The following is a 17,749-nucleotide window of genomic DNA, read 5'->3' on the forward strand; positions in this document are numbered from 1 at the left end:
TTATTTTGTTGAGAATAATAACGGGAGGATGGAAAAAAGTTATTTGCTTGAATTTGCTATTATATTTCATAGTATAATTATAAAAAGTTAGAGTAAATTAGTTAAAAAGAAATACTAAAAAAATAACGTGATCAGATTTTTTGCTTTGAATTTTTCTAGACATCATTTGTGCAAGGAGCTAGGGAAAGGAATAGTTCAGTATCCTCTTTCTTCTATGCCAGACTATATGTCTAGGCCTCATTTAAGTCCAACCTTTAGCCATAATTATCATGAGGTTAGCTCCAAAAAATAAGCACAGCCGCACACGAATATATAATGTTTATACTACTTTAGTGTTCATTTTTTAAAGATGTCTCATGACCCTTTGACTGTATTAGTAGTTTGCAAATGCATAATATTAGTAGGCAAATATATAAACCTCAAATTAGGATAAATAAAAATTTATGACAATAAACTCAAAAATAAAATAAAATGAGCGGCTAGGTTTATAAGTAGGAGTAGAAATTGGTAGCCAATTTTAAATATATAATTTTATCCTTGAGTTTATCTTATTATTAAATCAATCTAGCAATTAAATAAAATAATTATTTTTTAAATAAAAAAATTAATCAATCACATAAGAGAAATGATATGTTCACAATATTTGCACAACATTTTTACAACAAATCTTAAGTGATAGGTTGTTACTGATTGTTATTGTTGGGGCAAAAAAGTAATCTTAGTGTTAAGTTCAAATTTGAACCAATAAAAACTAACCACCTATGATTTGTTGTGAAAATGTTATAAAAATATTGTGGACATAACACCTCTCATCGCATAAAGAAGAAAGAAACAAAACTCCAAATTGCTCTCATGCAAGTGAAAAGTGACCATAGGAATAATTATTTCAATTTAAATCCTAGCATTTTTATAATTAAAAAAATTATATCAAGGGAAATGCATCAAACATCTAGTATATAAATACATACTTTTCATGGAACCTAAGCTCAAATAAGATATCTTTATCACAACCAAAAAAAAAAAAACCACAGTATAATAAAACTCCTTCTTAATTCTTATGTCCAAAAACAGGATAGAAAGAACCCTCAAAGATAACAATATAGTTGTAGTCTTCCTCTACATCCTGAAATATTGCAACCACTACAATTCCTACATTGCAATGAAACACCAAAACATTTTCCTTTCTTAGACTTTGAAGCTTCAATTAGGAACAAAGTTTGCCAGAAAATAGTTATTAAAAAAAAAAAAGTATCCTTCAGTTTTCAAATGCACATAATGGTGCTTTCTTCCTAATTCATATCCAAATTTGTGTCAAAATAACCTCTACCTCCACGTAATAAGTTAATAACATACCAATGGAGAGGTCATGCAAATAAGAAATTGAATAATTAATAAAATTTCTTAATTTTTGATACTTGGTTGTACCTCTGTTTAGTGGTTTATTGTTAAAATCTTTTACTTACAGGGAAAAAAAAAGGAACACTTACTCAATTTTGAACAATATAACAATGTTAATTATGCACCTACAATAAGCCCATGACCCTAACCGCACAATATTAAACTCACTTTTGAATTAAGTTAAGTAAGATTCATATTCTTTTTTGCAAATGATAATGTATAAGTGGCACTTCAAACATTGGGTTGATGACCCATTTAAATTTGAAGGTGTAAATTTCATTTTAAAGAACAAAGATAGATATTAAAAAAAAAAAAATTAAAAGGAGGGAAGAGAAGTTTAAATTGTTGATTTTCAGGTCCTGTTAATTTCTCAGTTTAATGAATTTTTTTTTTTTTTTTTTTTGAGAATCAATTTTTAATGATATTTTTTTTAGTAAACAGTAATACTTATTAGAACACACATAAAAATAATAATAGTATTTTAAACCAGGTTTATAATACATTACATAACCAGAGTACAACTACAAAAGGGCTTAACCTTTGTAGTTGTAGACTAGAGTTATAAACAACAGACACTAGACACACACAACCAATGTGGGATAAACATCCCTATTTTTTTTTTAGTAAACAGTAATACTTATTAGAACACACACGAAAATAATAATAGTGTTTTAAATCGAACTTATAAAACATTACATAATCAAAGAAAGCACCAAACCCATAAAGAACGATGATTAATGTTTCTAAGCTTTGCAGTGAAGTCTATGAAGGGCAATAATAAGATCAAAATTGGTTTAATCCTATAAAATGAATGAAAAAAAAAAGAAAAAGAAAAAGATGCATACCATGTTACTTCAAACAACATATAATTGTATAATTCAAATATCACAAACATATAAAAGAAAGGAAAAAGATTTGTTAAGAATGCCTGTTTTAGGCTAGAAATTTATGAACAAAAATTATTACTTTTTTATGGGAAGGACTCTTCTCTGCTTTGAAATGTGAAAGAAAGGTTTTGATGTATTAAAAATTTCCCATTATTATATGTCAGGCCTCAATCATTGGCCATGGTTCCCAAATGAATGGTTTTGTAACAGTACTATAAAGCAAGTAAATTTTATAATTTTATCATACTGTCTGTTGTGGAAACGATGGTGTTAAGGAGAAGGCCTAAATATTAATTAGCCAATAATTCCCCCACTATGTTATCCAAATAATTAATTAATTATTATCATTATTGTGGGCGTCAAAAACAAACATTGTATGGATCACAATGACTAAGTAGCTGACTTGCACAATTAATTTATAAGAAATACAAGGCAAAACTTCCACAATGGGAAATCTAAACAACTTATTAGAAATAAAGGAGGAACGATAAGAATATTTATCGATATATAAACTGTTTACCCAATGTACAAAGAATTGGAAAGAAAGCAATAAACTCTTATCCCTATTCAACTATTATAATTTTCGCTCTCTTGTTCTTCCTTAAGTTTTCTCTCTCAATAATTTTCAACCCTTCTTCCCTTTTATAGACATCGCTCCATCTCTTATCTCCCTAGCTGGCTTGCTTCCAATTGGATTTTGGTGGAATATTTGTCACATCACCCCCCCTATTTTGCCTCCTTGTCATCATGAAATAGGAATTTTGGAAGTGTTTACACTGTTTAGGCTAATCTTTCTGCATTTTTAACATAGAAGAGATTAGGTAGAGAACATCTCATTAATGCAGAAGTGACTGCCCCTGTGATCCTTATTCTTTCAGGATGTTTCACAAGGCAAGTTTAACTATAGCAGCATCTTAGATGGAAAAGGGAAATGGATACCCATGGTCCCTTACGTATTCGTCGCAAGATAAGCCTTGCCTGCTACCTCAGATAAGAGTCTTAGCAATGATGGCTAGCTCGGACCTCCACAGGACATATCCCAGGGAGTTGTCTTTTATTCCTCAAGCGCCCTTACTCCTATTCACATTTTTGGGCTTGACCCATCTCTTAAAGTATGAATTTCTGGGCCTTTGGGCTTCAGTCGGAACCAAGTTCATCCCCCAACAATTATTATTACTATTATTTATATAATTGTGGTGTAATTAAAAACAAGGGTAAATTACAATTACACCCCTAAAGTTTGGATACCCTGACATTTCAGAACTTGGAATTTACCCCATAAAGTTTAGAGCTGTTTGGAATTTACACCCCCAAATTCTGAAACATTACGATGTGAAATCCAAACAACCCAAAACTTTAGAGAGGAAAATTCAAACACTCCTAAAATATAGGGGGTAAAATCCAAGTTCTGAAACGTCAGGATGTAAAATGAAAATCCAAACACCCAAAACTTCAGGGGGTAAAATCAAAATTTTGAATTTTTAGGGTATAAAATCCAATTACCCTCAAACTTTAGGGGTGTAAATTGCAATTTACCCTAAAAAAAATACTTGACCCAACATAATGAGTCTCTTTAAATAGTCCTAATTAAAAAAATTATTACTTAAATATGTATTTAATTCAAGAGTAATTGGGTTTCCTTAAATTACTCCAATTATTTAACATTTTTTAATAAAAAAATGACACTAAACATGTAAGTTTTATGTTTTTCCTCTACCTTTCTTCTTATTCCATTGTAGTAATAATCTATTAATTTATTTAAAAATACCTATTAATTCACCTAAAAAAATTAACGGGATTTAATAATATTATTATATTATCAAAATCAGTTACATGTTAAGATGAAAAAAAAAAATATCTTGACATCACTTTGCAGGTTCCTTCTCAGCCACTTCCAGTGAATCAAGGTCAACCATGCGTATCAGGAATCAAATAGATGCACGGGCAACCTTTCCAAGGAAGGTTGCTCCTTATCAGCTGATTTTGTTGTTTTAGATAGTCCTCATTTTGCTGAACTATGTATAATTTTGGATTCAGATGCTACCAGTTTGTACTTTTTAAGGCTTTCAGCTACAACTCTGCCTACTTTGGCTAGCTAATCTAAAAAAAAAAAATCAGTTAAAATGGACAATAGACACGCTTTAAAGATATTGTTTTTTTTGAAACCACGCTTTAATAATATTGAACAATAAAAAAAAACACAATACAAAACAAAACAAAAAGAAATCATATATTAACTTACTTTGTAATTTTTCAGGAACGTGAGTTTTTTATGGTTTAACTCTTACAATTTCATAATTTAAAACAGTAATAACAATTGTGAATTGAGACTTAGAGTGCGTTTGGATTGGGCGTTTTCTGCCCAATCCAGCGTTTGCGTTTTTCAGTTTTTTTTTTTTTTTTTTTTTTTTTTTTTTTTTTTTTTTTTTTCACGCGTTTTGGGTGTTGCGGCTACTGTTCAATGAACAGTAGCCGCAAACTTTGACTTTTCAAATTTTTTGACCAATCACAGCACATCGTGTACTGTTCACGGACCCACAAATTTCACTTTTCAACAACTTTTTCATTAAAAATGGGTCCCACGATACTATTCACACATTTAAAAATTATTTCGCTACAGTGTTTTTCAGTTTTCAGTTTCAGTTTTCAGTTTTCAGCTGTATCCAAACGGACCCTTACTGTGTTTGCCTCATTAATTTCTCTTTTGTATGCCCAGTACTATTACCCCATTAGATCAGTTCCTTAAAATCCTCCCATTAAATTAATTTAGTGCTTTTGATGCTAACATTAACGGTAGAATTGATGGAGCTCTTAAAAATACAATGGATTTGGAAAGTCATTTACATAAGTAAGAAAACTTTTTAGCTTTCTCCATAACCTTTGATTGATAAATTAATATATATATATATATATATATATATATATAATATACAGTACTGCTACAAATACAAGTTATTTTACAACATTTTTACAAACTGCTGATGTGACAAATTCTAACTAGTTCTAATATGGACCCATTACTAATATCACATTTTTAGTTATAATAACTATTTGGAAAATGCTAAATCCACATCAGTAGTTTGCAAAAATGTTGTAAAATAATTTGTGTCTGTAACATTACTCATATATATATATATATATATATATATATAATCCTCCCATTAAATTAATTTAGTGCTTTTGATGCTAACATTAACGGTAGAATTGATGGAGCTCTTACAATGGATTTGGAAAGTCATTTACATAAGTAAGAAAACTTTTTAGCTTTCTCCATTACCTTCGATTGAGATATATATATATATATATATATATATATAAGGGTATCCAGATCTATTCGAGTTATTGTTTTCTTATGCATGTGCAGTCTTCCCCCCCCCCCCTCGGGGTCTCACACACACCTGGTTATTACGGGAAGGAATCCTTGAGGGTGACTGAAAGAAGTTTCGAACTTAGGATCTCATAGATATCATGAAATCTTAGGAACCACTTATCTAGTCCTTGGGTTACCTTCAATTGGTTTGAAGAGTGTGAAATTGGAAGTTTTCAGATTTAATAGATAGGGAAATTTGTCTATCTTTCTCTAATTAATACATTTCATTTCAATGAACTTGAAAAGAATATATATTAAGCACATAGTCCTTCACTCTAAAATGCTATTATGACATAACCATGAAAGTTTTCATCATCCTTATCGAGTCTCTGTGAAGGCAAAGCTAGATAAGTGAAGATGAAAGTAGAGACTTCATGTAGAAAAGTATAAAGTTTTGCCATGTGAGCAAGGGCGGAGGCACGTATTGCATTGGAGAGGCCATGACCCCCCAAAACTATTGAGGCCCTTTATAATAATATGTAAAAATAAGCCACACTTTTACAAAAAGAAGCTGGGCTTTAACAATTCCCCCCCCCCCCCAAAAAAAAATTCATGGAAACCAGTCCACCCTTTGAAATCTGGCAATGATACAACACTCCACTATTAGTTTTTATGTACACCTCACCCAAATGAAACAAACGCTTTTAACAAAACCTAATAAATGCCTAGTTGCCATGTGTCCATCCGTTTTATTTATATGTATTCCATATTCAATTTTGAAGTGCATTGTGTGAGCAAGGGCGGAAGCACGTATAGCATTGGAGGGGCCATGACCCCCTCAAAACTATTGAGGCCCTTTATAATAATATATAAAAATAAGCCGCACTTTTACAAAAAGATGCTGGGCTTTAACAATTGTACCAATCCCCCCCTCCCCTCCCACCCCCCACAAGTTTCATGGAAACTGGTCCACCCTTTGAAATTTGGCAATGATACAACACTCCACTATTAGTTTTTATGTACACCCCACCCGAATAAAACAAACGCTGTTAACAAAACCTAATAAATGCCTAGTTTCCAGTGTCCATCCGTTTTATTTATATGTATTCCATATTCAATTTTGAAGGGCATTGTGTGAGCAAGGGCGGAAGCACGTATAGCATGGGCCATGACCCCCCCCCCCCAAACTATTAAGGCCTTTTATAATAATATATAAAATAAGCCACACTTTTACAAAAAGATGTTGGGCTTTAACAATTGTTACCAATTCCCACCCCCCACCCCCCCCCCCACCCCCCCACAAATTTCATGGAAACCAGTCCACCCTTCGAAATCTGGCAATGATACAACACTCCACTATTAGTTTTTATGTACACCCCACCCAAATAAAACAAGCGCTTTTAACAAAACCTAATAAATGCCTAGTTTCCATGTATCCATCCATCCGTTTTATTTATATGTATTCTATATTCAATTTTGAAGTGCATTGTGTGAGCAAGGGCGGAGGCACATATAGCACCGGAGGGGCCATGACCCCCCCAAAACTATTGAGGCCCTTTATAATAATATATAAAAATAAGCCGCACTTTTACAAAACAAAGCTGGGCTTTAACAATTGTACCAATTCCCCCCCCCCCCCCCCCCCCCAAAAAAAACAAATTTCATGGAAACCAATCCACCCTTTGAAATCTGGCAATGATACAACACTCCACTATTAGTTTTTATGTACACCCCACCCAAATAAAACAAATGCTTTTAACAAAACCTAATAAATGCCTAGTTGCCATGTGTTCATCCGTTTTATTTATATGAATTCTATATTCAATTTTGAAGTGCATTGTGCACAATGCACTGCTTGAATCTATGAGGTGATATCTGCCCATAAATTTGATTTTTATTTTTTTTTGTTATTATCACTTCTTTTCTTTTTTCTTTTTTTCTCCTCTAGCTGATATTATCTTTTACTTTTGGATTTAGGTGCTTGATAAGTTGTGCTAACATTGAATTTTTTATTTTATCTTTTTCTAGAAGAAAATTTAGGTTGCAATAGGGATTTATTTATTTGAAGATTTGAATAGGAAATCCTATAGAATTGATAATGAATAAATTTTATTCTATGAAAGATCAAAGTTGAACATAACTTTTATAGGAGATGCTTTTTTTTTCTTTCTTTTTGGTTCATGTTTGTAGCAAATTACTCATTTTTATACATTGATTTGAGCTTAGAAATATTATTTGATTTCAACGATAAATTGTATATAATATATGTATGAGTTATGAGCAACATATGGTTATATAATTCGGCCCCCCAAATAAAATATCTTGCCTACACCCCTGCATTTGAGGCATTTCTTAATATTTTATTTATTTAGGCTTCCACCTCAACAAAGTTTACATTTATATCAAAGTATTAATTCCTTAAATTAGCCAATTAAGTAAATGCATATATTAATTATCGAAAGTTGTGAAAACATGGCAAAACGGGTCAGAATTTGCTGACCTAGCCTAACTTGAAAATACCTGAGCCAAACTTGAATTTTTTTACTCGAAGCAAAAACTAGTTGACCCAACCCGACCTGTTTTAACACATTTTTTACGGGTCAACCCAATCCAACCTAACCCATGACCCAAACCATTACAAAAAAATAAAAAAAATAAAAATAAAAATAAAAAATAAGATAATATTGTTTGATTGTTTGTTGTGAGTTTTAAGGAAATAATTGAGACATTTATATAACTGCATGCAAATAAATTGAAAGACGAATGGTTGAGACATTCTGTAATGAGTAAATATTTTTAAATATCAAATCACAAAGTACGTGCCAAAATAACCTAGTTATAGTAGAGTTAAAAAATATATTTAAAATTATAGACATGTATGAGAAACATTCATAAGTGTGAAAAGAGTGAAGCCAAAGTATCAATGAATTTAGCATAAATTATGAATATTTAGGCCTATTTTTTAATAATTCATGTAAAAAATAAATGGTTTTTCAAAATAAATTATAATATTTCTTGAAATGTGCGTTGCTTAACAATGACATGATATTCATAAAAGAAATTATGTATAAATAAGTAAATAATCAAACTTCAATATATATTCTCGAATTGAAATAAAGTGTTAACCACAATTAATAATAGATTATAAAATTAGTTTTTAAGAATGTAAAATTCTTATATATTTTTTTTTTTGGGAGTCAAATATTAGTTATCCAATAAGGCATTTGTAATTTTGTTTTATGTTTTGAGATGTTGATATTGTGTAGAAATGAAACTTGTGCATTTGTTTTACTTATTCTCTGTGCTATTTTGTTTTGGTAAGTAATATTAGGATTTGTATAATTTTAAAATTATTGAATAAGTATTAATTTATTTAGTTGAACTCATTTTTTATATGAGGGGGATCAAATAATTTGCTGATTGACTTTTCAAATGGCAAATATATGTTATTTACTTTATATTATATTATATATATATATATATATATATATATATGTGGAAAATACGAGTTAACCTGACCCAACCCGTAGCCTACAACCCGATTGACTTGACCTGTTTCGAACCCGCTTAAAATAACACATTTTTTTACCTTGATTGACCCACAACTCAATTGACTTAACCTAACCTGCCCGTCTGTCATGTCTATAAATGTGCATTAGTTTTTTATATTAAAGGAATTTATATGAATATTTTTATAAATTTATACAACAAATTATTTTTATTTGAAATAATAATAATTGATTTAGAATATGATATTTTCCTCATGTTTAATTGCTTTTTTTTTTTTTGAGAAGATGTTTAATTGCTTTTAACATTGTTGTATTTATTCTACGTAATTTGAAAGATTATTAATAAAATAAATACATTTATTTTGTTATCTGTATATATTAAGAGGATTCAGAAAGTTAGTTATTACTTTTTTTTCTGTCAAAAATACCCCTAAATTAATTAATCAACAACTTAAAAATGGGGTTAAAATAGTAAATTGACAAATTATTAATTTGGGCCCTTAATCCTCTAGATGGGGTTAAAGTAATTTTCATGAAATGACACACATAACCCTTCAATATATTTTACCTTATTTCACTTCTAAAATTTGAGAGAAGGGTATATAAAATATTTCATACCCAGACACTAATTTGAATAACTCCACTCTTCACGTCTTGCAACTTTAGAAACTGCCCACTACCATCACTTTCAGGAAACTACAAAACTTGCAAACAGTTACTACCTCATCTATTCAATTTCTCTTCCTTATCCATTGACAATAATATTTTGATTATTTTCCCTCCTCAACCCAAGCAAGAAATACTCATCCACAATCCTCATCTGCAATTAATTTTTTTTTTTCAATGCCTTTTATTAACTTTTTCCACTTTCATGCATTATAGGTTATGTGCCTTTGTCACGTTTAAAGTAATATTTTGCTCTTGGGCTTTCTTTTATTTTTCTTATAAAATAATAAATAAGATCTTTTATTAATTATCATCTCTTTTTGACTTGCAGAGACATAGAAGTGTGCATAAAGTGTTGTTTATGATGGGTGAAACAAAGGTTCCTTAAACAAACACCGCGAGTTGAGGAAGTCCAGTAAGATTGCAAAGGAACAGATGATTTTGTTGGAGAAAGTTGGATGGTGAGGTTGAGATCCTTCTCTACTAAGACAATTTTTGTTTGAGAAGTACTTCATTCACTCATGTAGCGGAAGATATTCTAGAGAATGCATTAATTTTTCTCTCTTGGTCTCTGCACCCGGACAAACCAAAAGGTCCAGAACACATGATTTGTATAATACATAAATAAAAAACGCTAAAAGTAGTATTTTAATTGATGGTTTTTTCTTTTTCTTTTTTTGGGTTGAAATATTTTATTTGGCTGTTAGGTTGCCAACTATTTTTGGTTTTTGCTGAAGGTGGTTACTCAGCAAGTTCATCAGATGCCTATGATGATGAGCTTTATCACCTCACCCCTACACTTCAATCTTCGATGGGACTTTGAATCTGCACTTCACGATCTTCAATCAACAGGTTGGACTTCAAAAATTATGGAGATCATGCACCATTAGGAAATAGTTAGATCTTTAGATCATATGGTCTAGCACCATCTATCATCAAATACATTTATCCATAAGCCAAGAGATTCATTGTTGATCTGGAATGCAGAAGGGTTTTTTTTTTTTTTTTTTAATCTATCGTATATGGATGCTATACCTTCATTATCTTATTATGAGCAGATGAATTTTAATCAAATATATCAACAAATAGAGTGAAAGACGAACAATAGTAGATCAATAGTGCTATATTTATCTTGATTTTTTTTTTTTTTCTATTTATAAGCTATGGGAAAAATTATAGCATTATCTTCCTATTATCAAAATATTAATCACTGCATTAACAAAATTGCCAATTTTTTTTTATAATTACGAAATACTTGCCTTTGAGCATGTGCTCACGCGCGTGCTTAGAGACTCTTCTATTTTTTTGGTAAAGTTTAATAATTTACATCTGTAGGATTAAGGGCTCAAATTATATATTGAGATTACTACATTTTCAAATAAAAAAAAAAACCTAGGGGTGTGATGAGTGTCATGTGGGGACAAATAATTTTCCAATCACAATAATTTTTCATCACACCCTAACTTCTTTGTTTACCACACATTGTATATTACATTATATGTTTATGCGGAATAAGTGTATTTGACCATTTAAATTAATGTGACAATGGTGTTATTCTAATGTGGCTTCATTTGCCTCTTACAATTACACAACAGGTTTGTTGCAAATATTGCTGTGAAACAATTGGAAGGCTCAATAAAAGATTCGCCCAATCATAAACATTTTTTTTTCATACCCTATCATATATATATGGGTGGATGTAATTTTTTGTTTCTTTTTTTAATGAACAATCTTCTACAAATTCTAATTATAATTATAGTAATGTTTCAAAAATTGATCTATTAACAATCACTTTAGAAGCAACACAAAAAAATTGGATGATATTTATGGAAGACTAGCCTCTGAGCACGCGCGTGAGAGGCTCTTCTATTTTTTGAGTAAGAGTTAAATTAGGGCTCAAATTATATATTGGGATTACTACATTTTCCAATATAAAAAAAAAACCTAGGAGTGTGATGAGTATCGTGTGGAGAAATAATTTTCCAATCACACCCCTAGATTTTTTTGTGATGAAAAATTATTGTGATTGGAAAATTATTTCTCCCCACACGACATTCATCACACCCCTAGGTTTTTTTTTTTATTGGAAAATGTAGTAATCCCAATATATAATTTGAGCCCTAATTTAACTCTTACTCAAAAAATAGAAGAGCCTCTGAGCACGCGCGTGAGGCTAGTATATATTAAACCTATCAAAAAAAAAAAAATTAATACCCGAAACCGACTATGTAAGTATATATTAGTATAGCATAGGTTAAATTTAGTACAGTCCTATTATTACGCTAAACAGACAGACTTCATTTTGCTTTTCAAAATTTCAAATTCTCGAATCTCCAACGTCTCCTTTTCCCTCCGCCACCGTCTCCGTCGTCCGCCCCGTCGTCCGCCCTGCCCTCTACTGGTAAGTGTTAAGAACCCTCTCTTTTCTCTGCATTTGGGATGGTTTTCTCTTTATGTTTAATGTTTGTTTGCTAAGAAAATATGTTAAAAAGAAACCCTAAAAACCGACCCAGCACCGATAGTCGCTTTTGGGTTTTTGTTGTTGTATCGGTGTTTTGGGTTTTTGTTGTTGTTGTTGTATCGCACTCCATAGCTATTTATGCTTCCATTAGATGGTACATGTGTTTGATGCGATGGAAGAAAGGGCAATACAACCCAAAATGTGATGGTTGCATGTGACTTTAGGGCCTGTTTGGATTGGTTGGTCAATTGTTGGTTACAATGATATCTTGTGTGTGTGAATGTGAAAGTACCATATGATAAATTTATTTATTTTATAGGGAAATACTATCTAGTTGATTCTAGATACCCTATGATAAAATGCTATTTGCAGCCATACAAGGGAGCTAACACACCATCTTGCAGATATTTGACGAAGAAGCAGAGGACTAGAGGATCAAGAGGCATACAAGAAAATTTTTATCAAACTACACGATAAGGGTTCAAGCGATAGCTTAGTCATATTGGCATCTTTTGTGGTGCCCCACGTTTGTGGTTTGAATCTCCTCTCTCACTACTCTACTTAGAGCTTTGCTCTTTGCCATTGTGGCCCCCGTCTCTTCCTCTCAGGACGTCTGGCTTGGAAAGTTTGTTGATGTTATTAAGATTGTAATGTAGTTTGACTAGATTTTTTATTGTAATTTTCTCTAAGGCACTATGTTCTCCCTAGTATATACTCTCTTTTGTAAATATTTTATTATCAATATATCTACCGATATGTTACAAGAAAAAGGTAGTGATGAGCAAAAAAGATGAGATCTTTCTCTAGATGATTGTTTTTCGTGAAAACATTTCTGAATTCATTTTTGGGTTGTAATTTTTAGTGCTTGTCTTTTTATAGATATATTTTTTTAATATTGTGTAGTAATTTAAACATGGATTATTGGTATGTACTTGATTTTCTTTTTATTTGAACCAATTTGAGCTAACATTTTGCAACACTTAACTTTTGCACTATTGTTTTGTGTAAATGAGTGTTGCACAAAGCAGCCCACATGTTCTCATATGAACAATTCACTAATAAATTTAATGGATGTCAAATTATTTTATAAAAAAAAAGTATATATATATATATACACACACACGAAAGGGGTACATTCAATACTTTAGATGGGTTCCATGTTAAACCGTATGGTGGATTTTGTGTATTTTTATTATGTTGCATGCCAAATACCTCATACTTTTTATTTGAGTAATTTCCACAAGTCAGTGGTTATTGCTTGCTTTTAATATAAAAGATGTCATAGAAAGAGATAAAACCAAATTAGTCAATACCCATTTTAGTTTAATAAGAGTAATGAAATGTTTCAATATAATTCAATATTGGTATATCATTTCGAGATTATATTCATAAACTAATATATTTTATTAGACTTGGAAATTAGAACCCAAGTATTCTATTAAGAAGTTAGTAAATATTCTTTTAAATTTGGTTCAATATATATTTATTTCCATATAAATATAAGAAGAAGAAGAGTTGGAGTTGGATCATGGTGGTTATCTGTAAGTATTGACAAAAGAAAAAACTTGAAGCCAATGTCATGTCATCAAGGACTCCATTTCCCTTCCTATCCACTAATAAGCCTTTCTCATTAGTAATAGTACTACTCTAGTTTCTTTTTTGCATGCAACTTTGATAGAGAATGAGAATTACAAAACCCAACACTAGTTGGTTGATTCTAGTACTGGAACAATGTAGCAATAAGGAAGAATGCAACAAAAACAGTTATGTTTTGGCTGTTGATTAGCTCAAAAAAAGAGCTCCACCATTGGCTGACAATAGCTTGATTAAGGATATCTTGTGTTAGCAGGATCCCACACTAACTGATATGGTTTTAGAGAGAGAGAGAGAGAGAGATCAGAAAGTCAGAGAAAGACAAGAAAAGTAGGAAATATCTTATTATAGGACTAGGAGCACACACTCTTACAGTCTTACCCCCCTCTGGTCCCTGGTCAAAACTCAAAATAAAACTTGATGACAAATAATAAGTCTTTCTCATCAGTAATCGTACTTTCTGGTTTGGTTTGCATGCAACTTTAACAGAGAATGAGAATTACAAAAAACCAACACTAGTTGGTGATTCTAGTACTGGAACAATGTAGCAATAAGAAAGAATGCTACAAAAACAGTCATGTTTTGGCTGTTAATAGCTCAAAAGGCTCAACCATTAGGCTGACAATAGCTTGATTATCTTGTCTTTGGATCTTGCACTAATTGATATGGTGTTAGAGAGAGACCAGGGAGTTAGGAAGATAAACAAGAAAAGTAAGAGACCTGTTATTGCTTGATTCCTCTGTTACTTAAGGATTGTAATGGAAATTTTAGTACATGGAATTGAGGCCTGGTTTTAGACTATTAGTTGACCTGTTATATAATGCAGCAGAAAGTATGGGCAATTGGATCAGTGTTTCTTATGACTTCTCTACTTTCCCTGTTTTGTTCTGTCACTTAAACTGTAATTGGTTCCTCTTTGGAAGTCGGAACTCAAAAGCTGGAAATAATTATTCCCACAACACTGTTGAATTTATTTTCATGGAACAAAAGAGTCTGTGCAAATGTGTAAGTTTGTGTACTTTAAAATGAACTTGCTAGCAATTTGAATGGAATTTTTTTTTTAAGTAAGAATCTTGAAGCAAATTAATTTTCTGGAACAGTCCCTCCAGAATATTGGAATTTGGTTAACTTCGAAACCTTGTAATTTCTAAGCCAATAAGTTACTTGTATGTACTAGTTAGTCTATCTTTCTGAATGTTAATTTGCCTATTTGACCTGAATTTGCAATTTCGTGTTACTGTTGTTCTGTTTGTTGGAGTTTGCTGATATGTCTGCAAGTTGTGACTTTGTGTCAATCAAAGTTTTCTGAATTAACCACAAAAATAAATAAAAAGAAAACAACAACTTTCAATTGATTAGTAACAAGCTCCTAGCTTTTTGACAGCACACTAACAACTCACTAGTTAGTCACATGCTCATGTGAATTATTATATGTGATATTAGCAAATTAGTTATTGGCAATATCCCCCATTTGCTATTATCTAGCACACGCATATATCTGATACCTATAAACAACCTTAACCAGCCAATCTGCACACTGCTGCACTAACTCTTCTGCACTGCGGCATTGCTCCACTTATACTACACTGCTCCAGGCTATAATTATGACTTTAGTACTGCTTTATTGGGCTCCAACACCATATAGCAACCGTAGCTTGGCATCACAGCAACTTAACAGTTGAAGTTTCATGACACTTGAATCACTTGAACACTATGCACTTGCAATAGGACACTAACAACTAACATTCTCCATTGAGCAGCAGCATACACAGCACACTGCACACACATGAACTCACTACTGCAGTCACTAACACAGCATACAGCAGCAAAGCAGAATCAGGGCACTTACACAGTGGCCTCTCAGCCCAATCAGCAGCATCAATAGCACAGCACCAGCACTAAGCATGATAGTGAGCTAAGCTAATGTCTCATAGTAGACACAACCTTAGCACAACAACATGTTAGGTTCCTAACATCATTGCAGCTGCAAATAATAATATCGATAAGGCCTGCCAATGACAGCTTTGAAGAGAATAAACAAACAACCAATGTGGAAATGAATTCTACTTCTAATTACTTGTGAAAATAAATTCTAATTCTAATTACTTGCCATGTGACACTAATTACTTTCCATGTGACAAAATGACAGACAAAAGTTTATCCCTCTGGAGAACCAGGATCATTGCTGAGATGATGGATACTAGAAAGCTTTCTGAGTGTGAATTGGATGATGTCTACAAGTTCCACAGAAAAGATGCGCAGAAAATGATAAGGTAAGTATGGCAACATGTATTTGCATGATAATGATTTTTTTTTTTTTTTTCATTTAAGTTTTATGTTATTACATACCACAAAAACTTCTCTTCTCATCTGAGATTATCATTAACAGGACAGTATCCCAGTACTCAAGAGCAGCCAATGATGCATATCGAAGAGGTGATTGTGTTTCCGGTCATCATTACTCATTGATGGCTCAAGAAGCACAATTCGCTGCTAATTGTCTCAACGCTAGGGCAGCCACAGAAATATTCAAATCCGTGAATAGAATGGATGATTTATGGAGATTGGATTTGCATGGTCTTCATGCAAATGAAGCCATTCGAGCTTTGCAATGCCGTCTGCAACAAATTGAACTATCAGGGCAGAGGCCAAAACCATTAGAGGTCATCACAGGTAGAGGTAAACACAGCCGAGGAGCTCCTGTCATTCCAGCAGCTGTGACGAACTACCTTAAGGAATGCAGATACCGTTTCTATGAATTGCGGGCAGGAGCAATAGCAGTTCGGCCCAAGTTTGTAGAGATAAAGTGAAGAGATTCTTAGCAAGCCAAACGATTATCTGAGCTGCTGCTAGTTGTGGAGGTCCTTGCTTGAATCATTTATTCTTTGCAAATGATTGTTGCATCTTTGGGAAAGCATCAAGTCTGACTTGTGATGAGATTCTTCGCATTTTTTACTGTTATGAGAAACTGTCAGGTTGTTAACAGAGCAAAAACCCAAGTTTTCTTCAGTTCAAATGTGCAGAAATCTGACCGTGATTCATTTACAACTCTGTTGGTTGGTCAAGAAACAAACAGTTTTGATCATTATTTGGGGTTCCAGCTTTTATTGGTCACTCTAGACGTGCTGCATTTGAAGGTTTAAAATGTCAAGTATTGCTGAGAAGGAAGTTTTGATAAAGTCTGTCATACAAGCCCATCCCTTCTTATGTGTTTCTCCTAACTCCCTATGAGGTTATGTAAGGAACTCACTTAAATGACGGCTGCTTATTGGTGGGGGCAGAAGCATTCAGAGCTGAAGATGCATTGGGCTAAATGGGACAACTTATGTGTTTCTAAACGCAATGGTGGATTTGGTTTCAGGTAGCTGCAATATTTTAATCTTGCTATGTTGGCTAAGCAAGGGTAGAAATTTTTGAATGATCCAGACTCAATCTTAGCAAGAATTTGGAAGGCCAAATACTATATTCACTATTCTTTCCTTCAAGCCAAGTTGGGTCATGCTCCATCGTATACTTGGTGAAGCATATTAGCTGGAAGGAAAATACTGAAATAGGGATTGTGTTGGTGGATTGGAAATGGGGATACTGTATTTTCAAAGATAGATGGCTTCCTGCTGCTAAATCTCATCGGATACTATCACCTGTAGTTACTTTCATGGTGCGGATTGTTCTCTTTGTTGGAGTCTCTCAGCTCTTCATTCTGAGGCTTCTCCTTAATATGGACCATGATTATGGGGTGATTCCGAAAATGCGACTCACACTGGTCTGGATGGTGCTTCTTCATTAATGAACCAAGTAGTTTCTGAAATTCCTGTTCCAGCAACCGCTACTGATGGTGGTTCTCTGATTGGAGCAGTTGAAAACACTGATGACAGGTGGCTACGGATGATGTTAGGGTACTGAGAATACTCTGGTTGGTTTTTGG

At 32.5% G+C, this 17,749-nt stretch overlaps 1 protein-coding gene across 1 annotated transcript; it reads left to right on the forward strand.

Moving 5' to 3' along the window:
* The first annotated feature begins 12,056 nt into the window (after nt 1-12,056).
* LOC115990126 (NEDD4-binding protein 2-like) lies at nt 12,057-16,634 on the forward strand. Its single transcript, XM_031113981.1, has 4 exons — nt 12,057-12,171; nt 12,636-12,764; nt 15,974-16,097; nt 16,214-16,634. Exons 3-4 carry the CDS (start codon nt 16,015-16,017, stop codon nt 16,632-16,634), a joined length of 504 nt encoding a protein of 167 aa, XP_030969841.1. The 5' UTR covers nt 12,057-12,171; nt 12,636-12,764; nt 15,974-16,014.
* Nucleotides 16,635-17,749: the final 1,115 nt, after the last annotated feature.

This window comes from Quercus lobata, chromosome 5, assembly GCF_001633185.2.
Source record: "Quercus lobata isolate SW786 chromosome 5, ValleyOak3.0 Primary Assembly, whole genome shotgun sequence".
Classification (NCBI taxonomy): domain Eukaryota; kingdom Viridiplantae; phylum Streptophyta; class Magnoliopsida; order Fagales; family Fagaceae; genus Quercus; species Quercus lobata.

Bases quoted from the DNA above. Each gene is read 5' to 3' on its own strand.
- LOC115990126 (XM_031113981.1), top strand. From the start codon at position 16,015: ATGATGGATACTAGAAAGCTTTCTGAGTGTGAATTGGATGATGTCTAC. The intron at 16,098-16,213 runs GTAAGTATGGCA...TATCATTAACAG, and splicing joins GATGCGCAGAAAATGATAAG to GACAGTATCCCAGTACTCAA.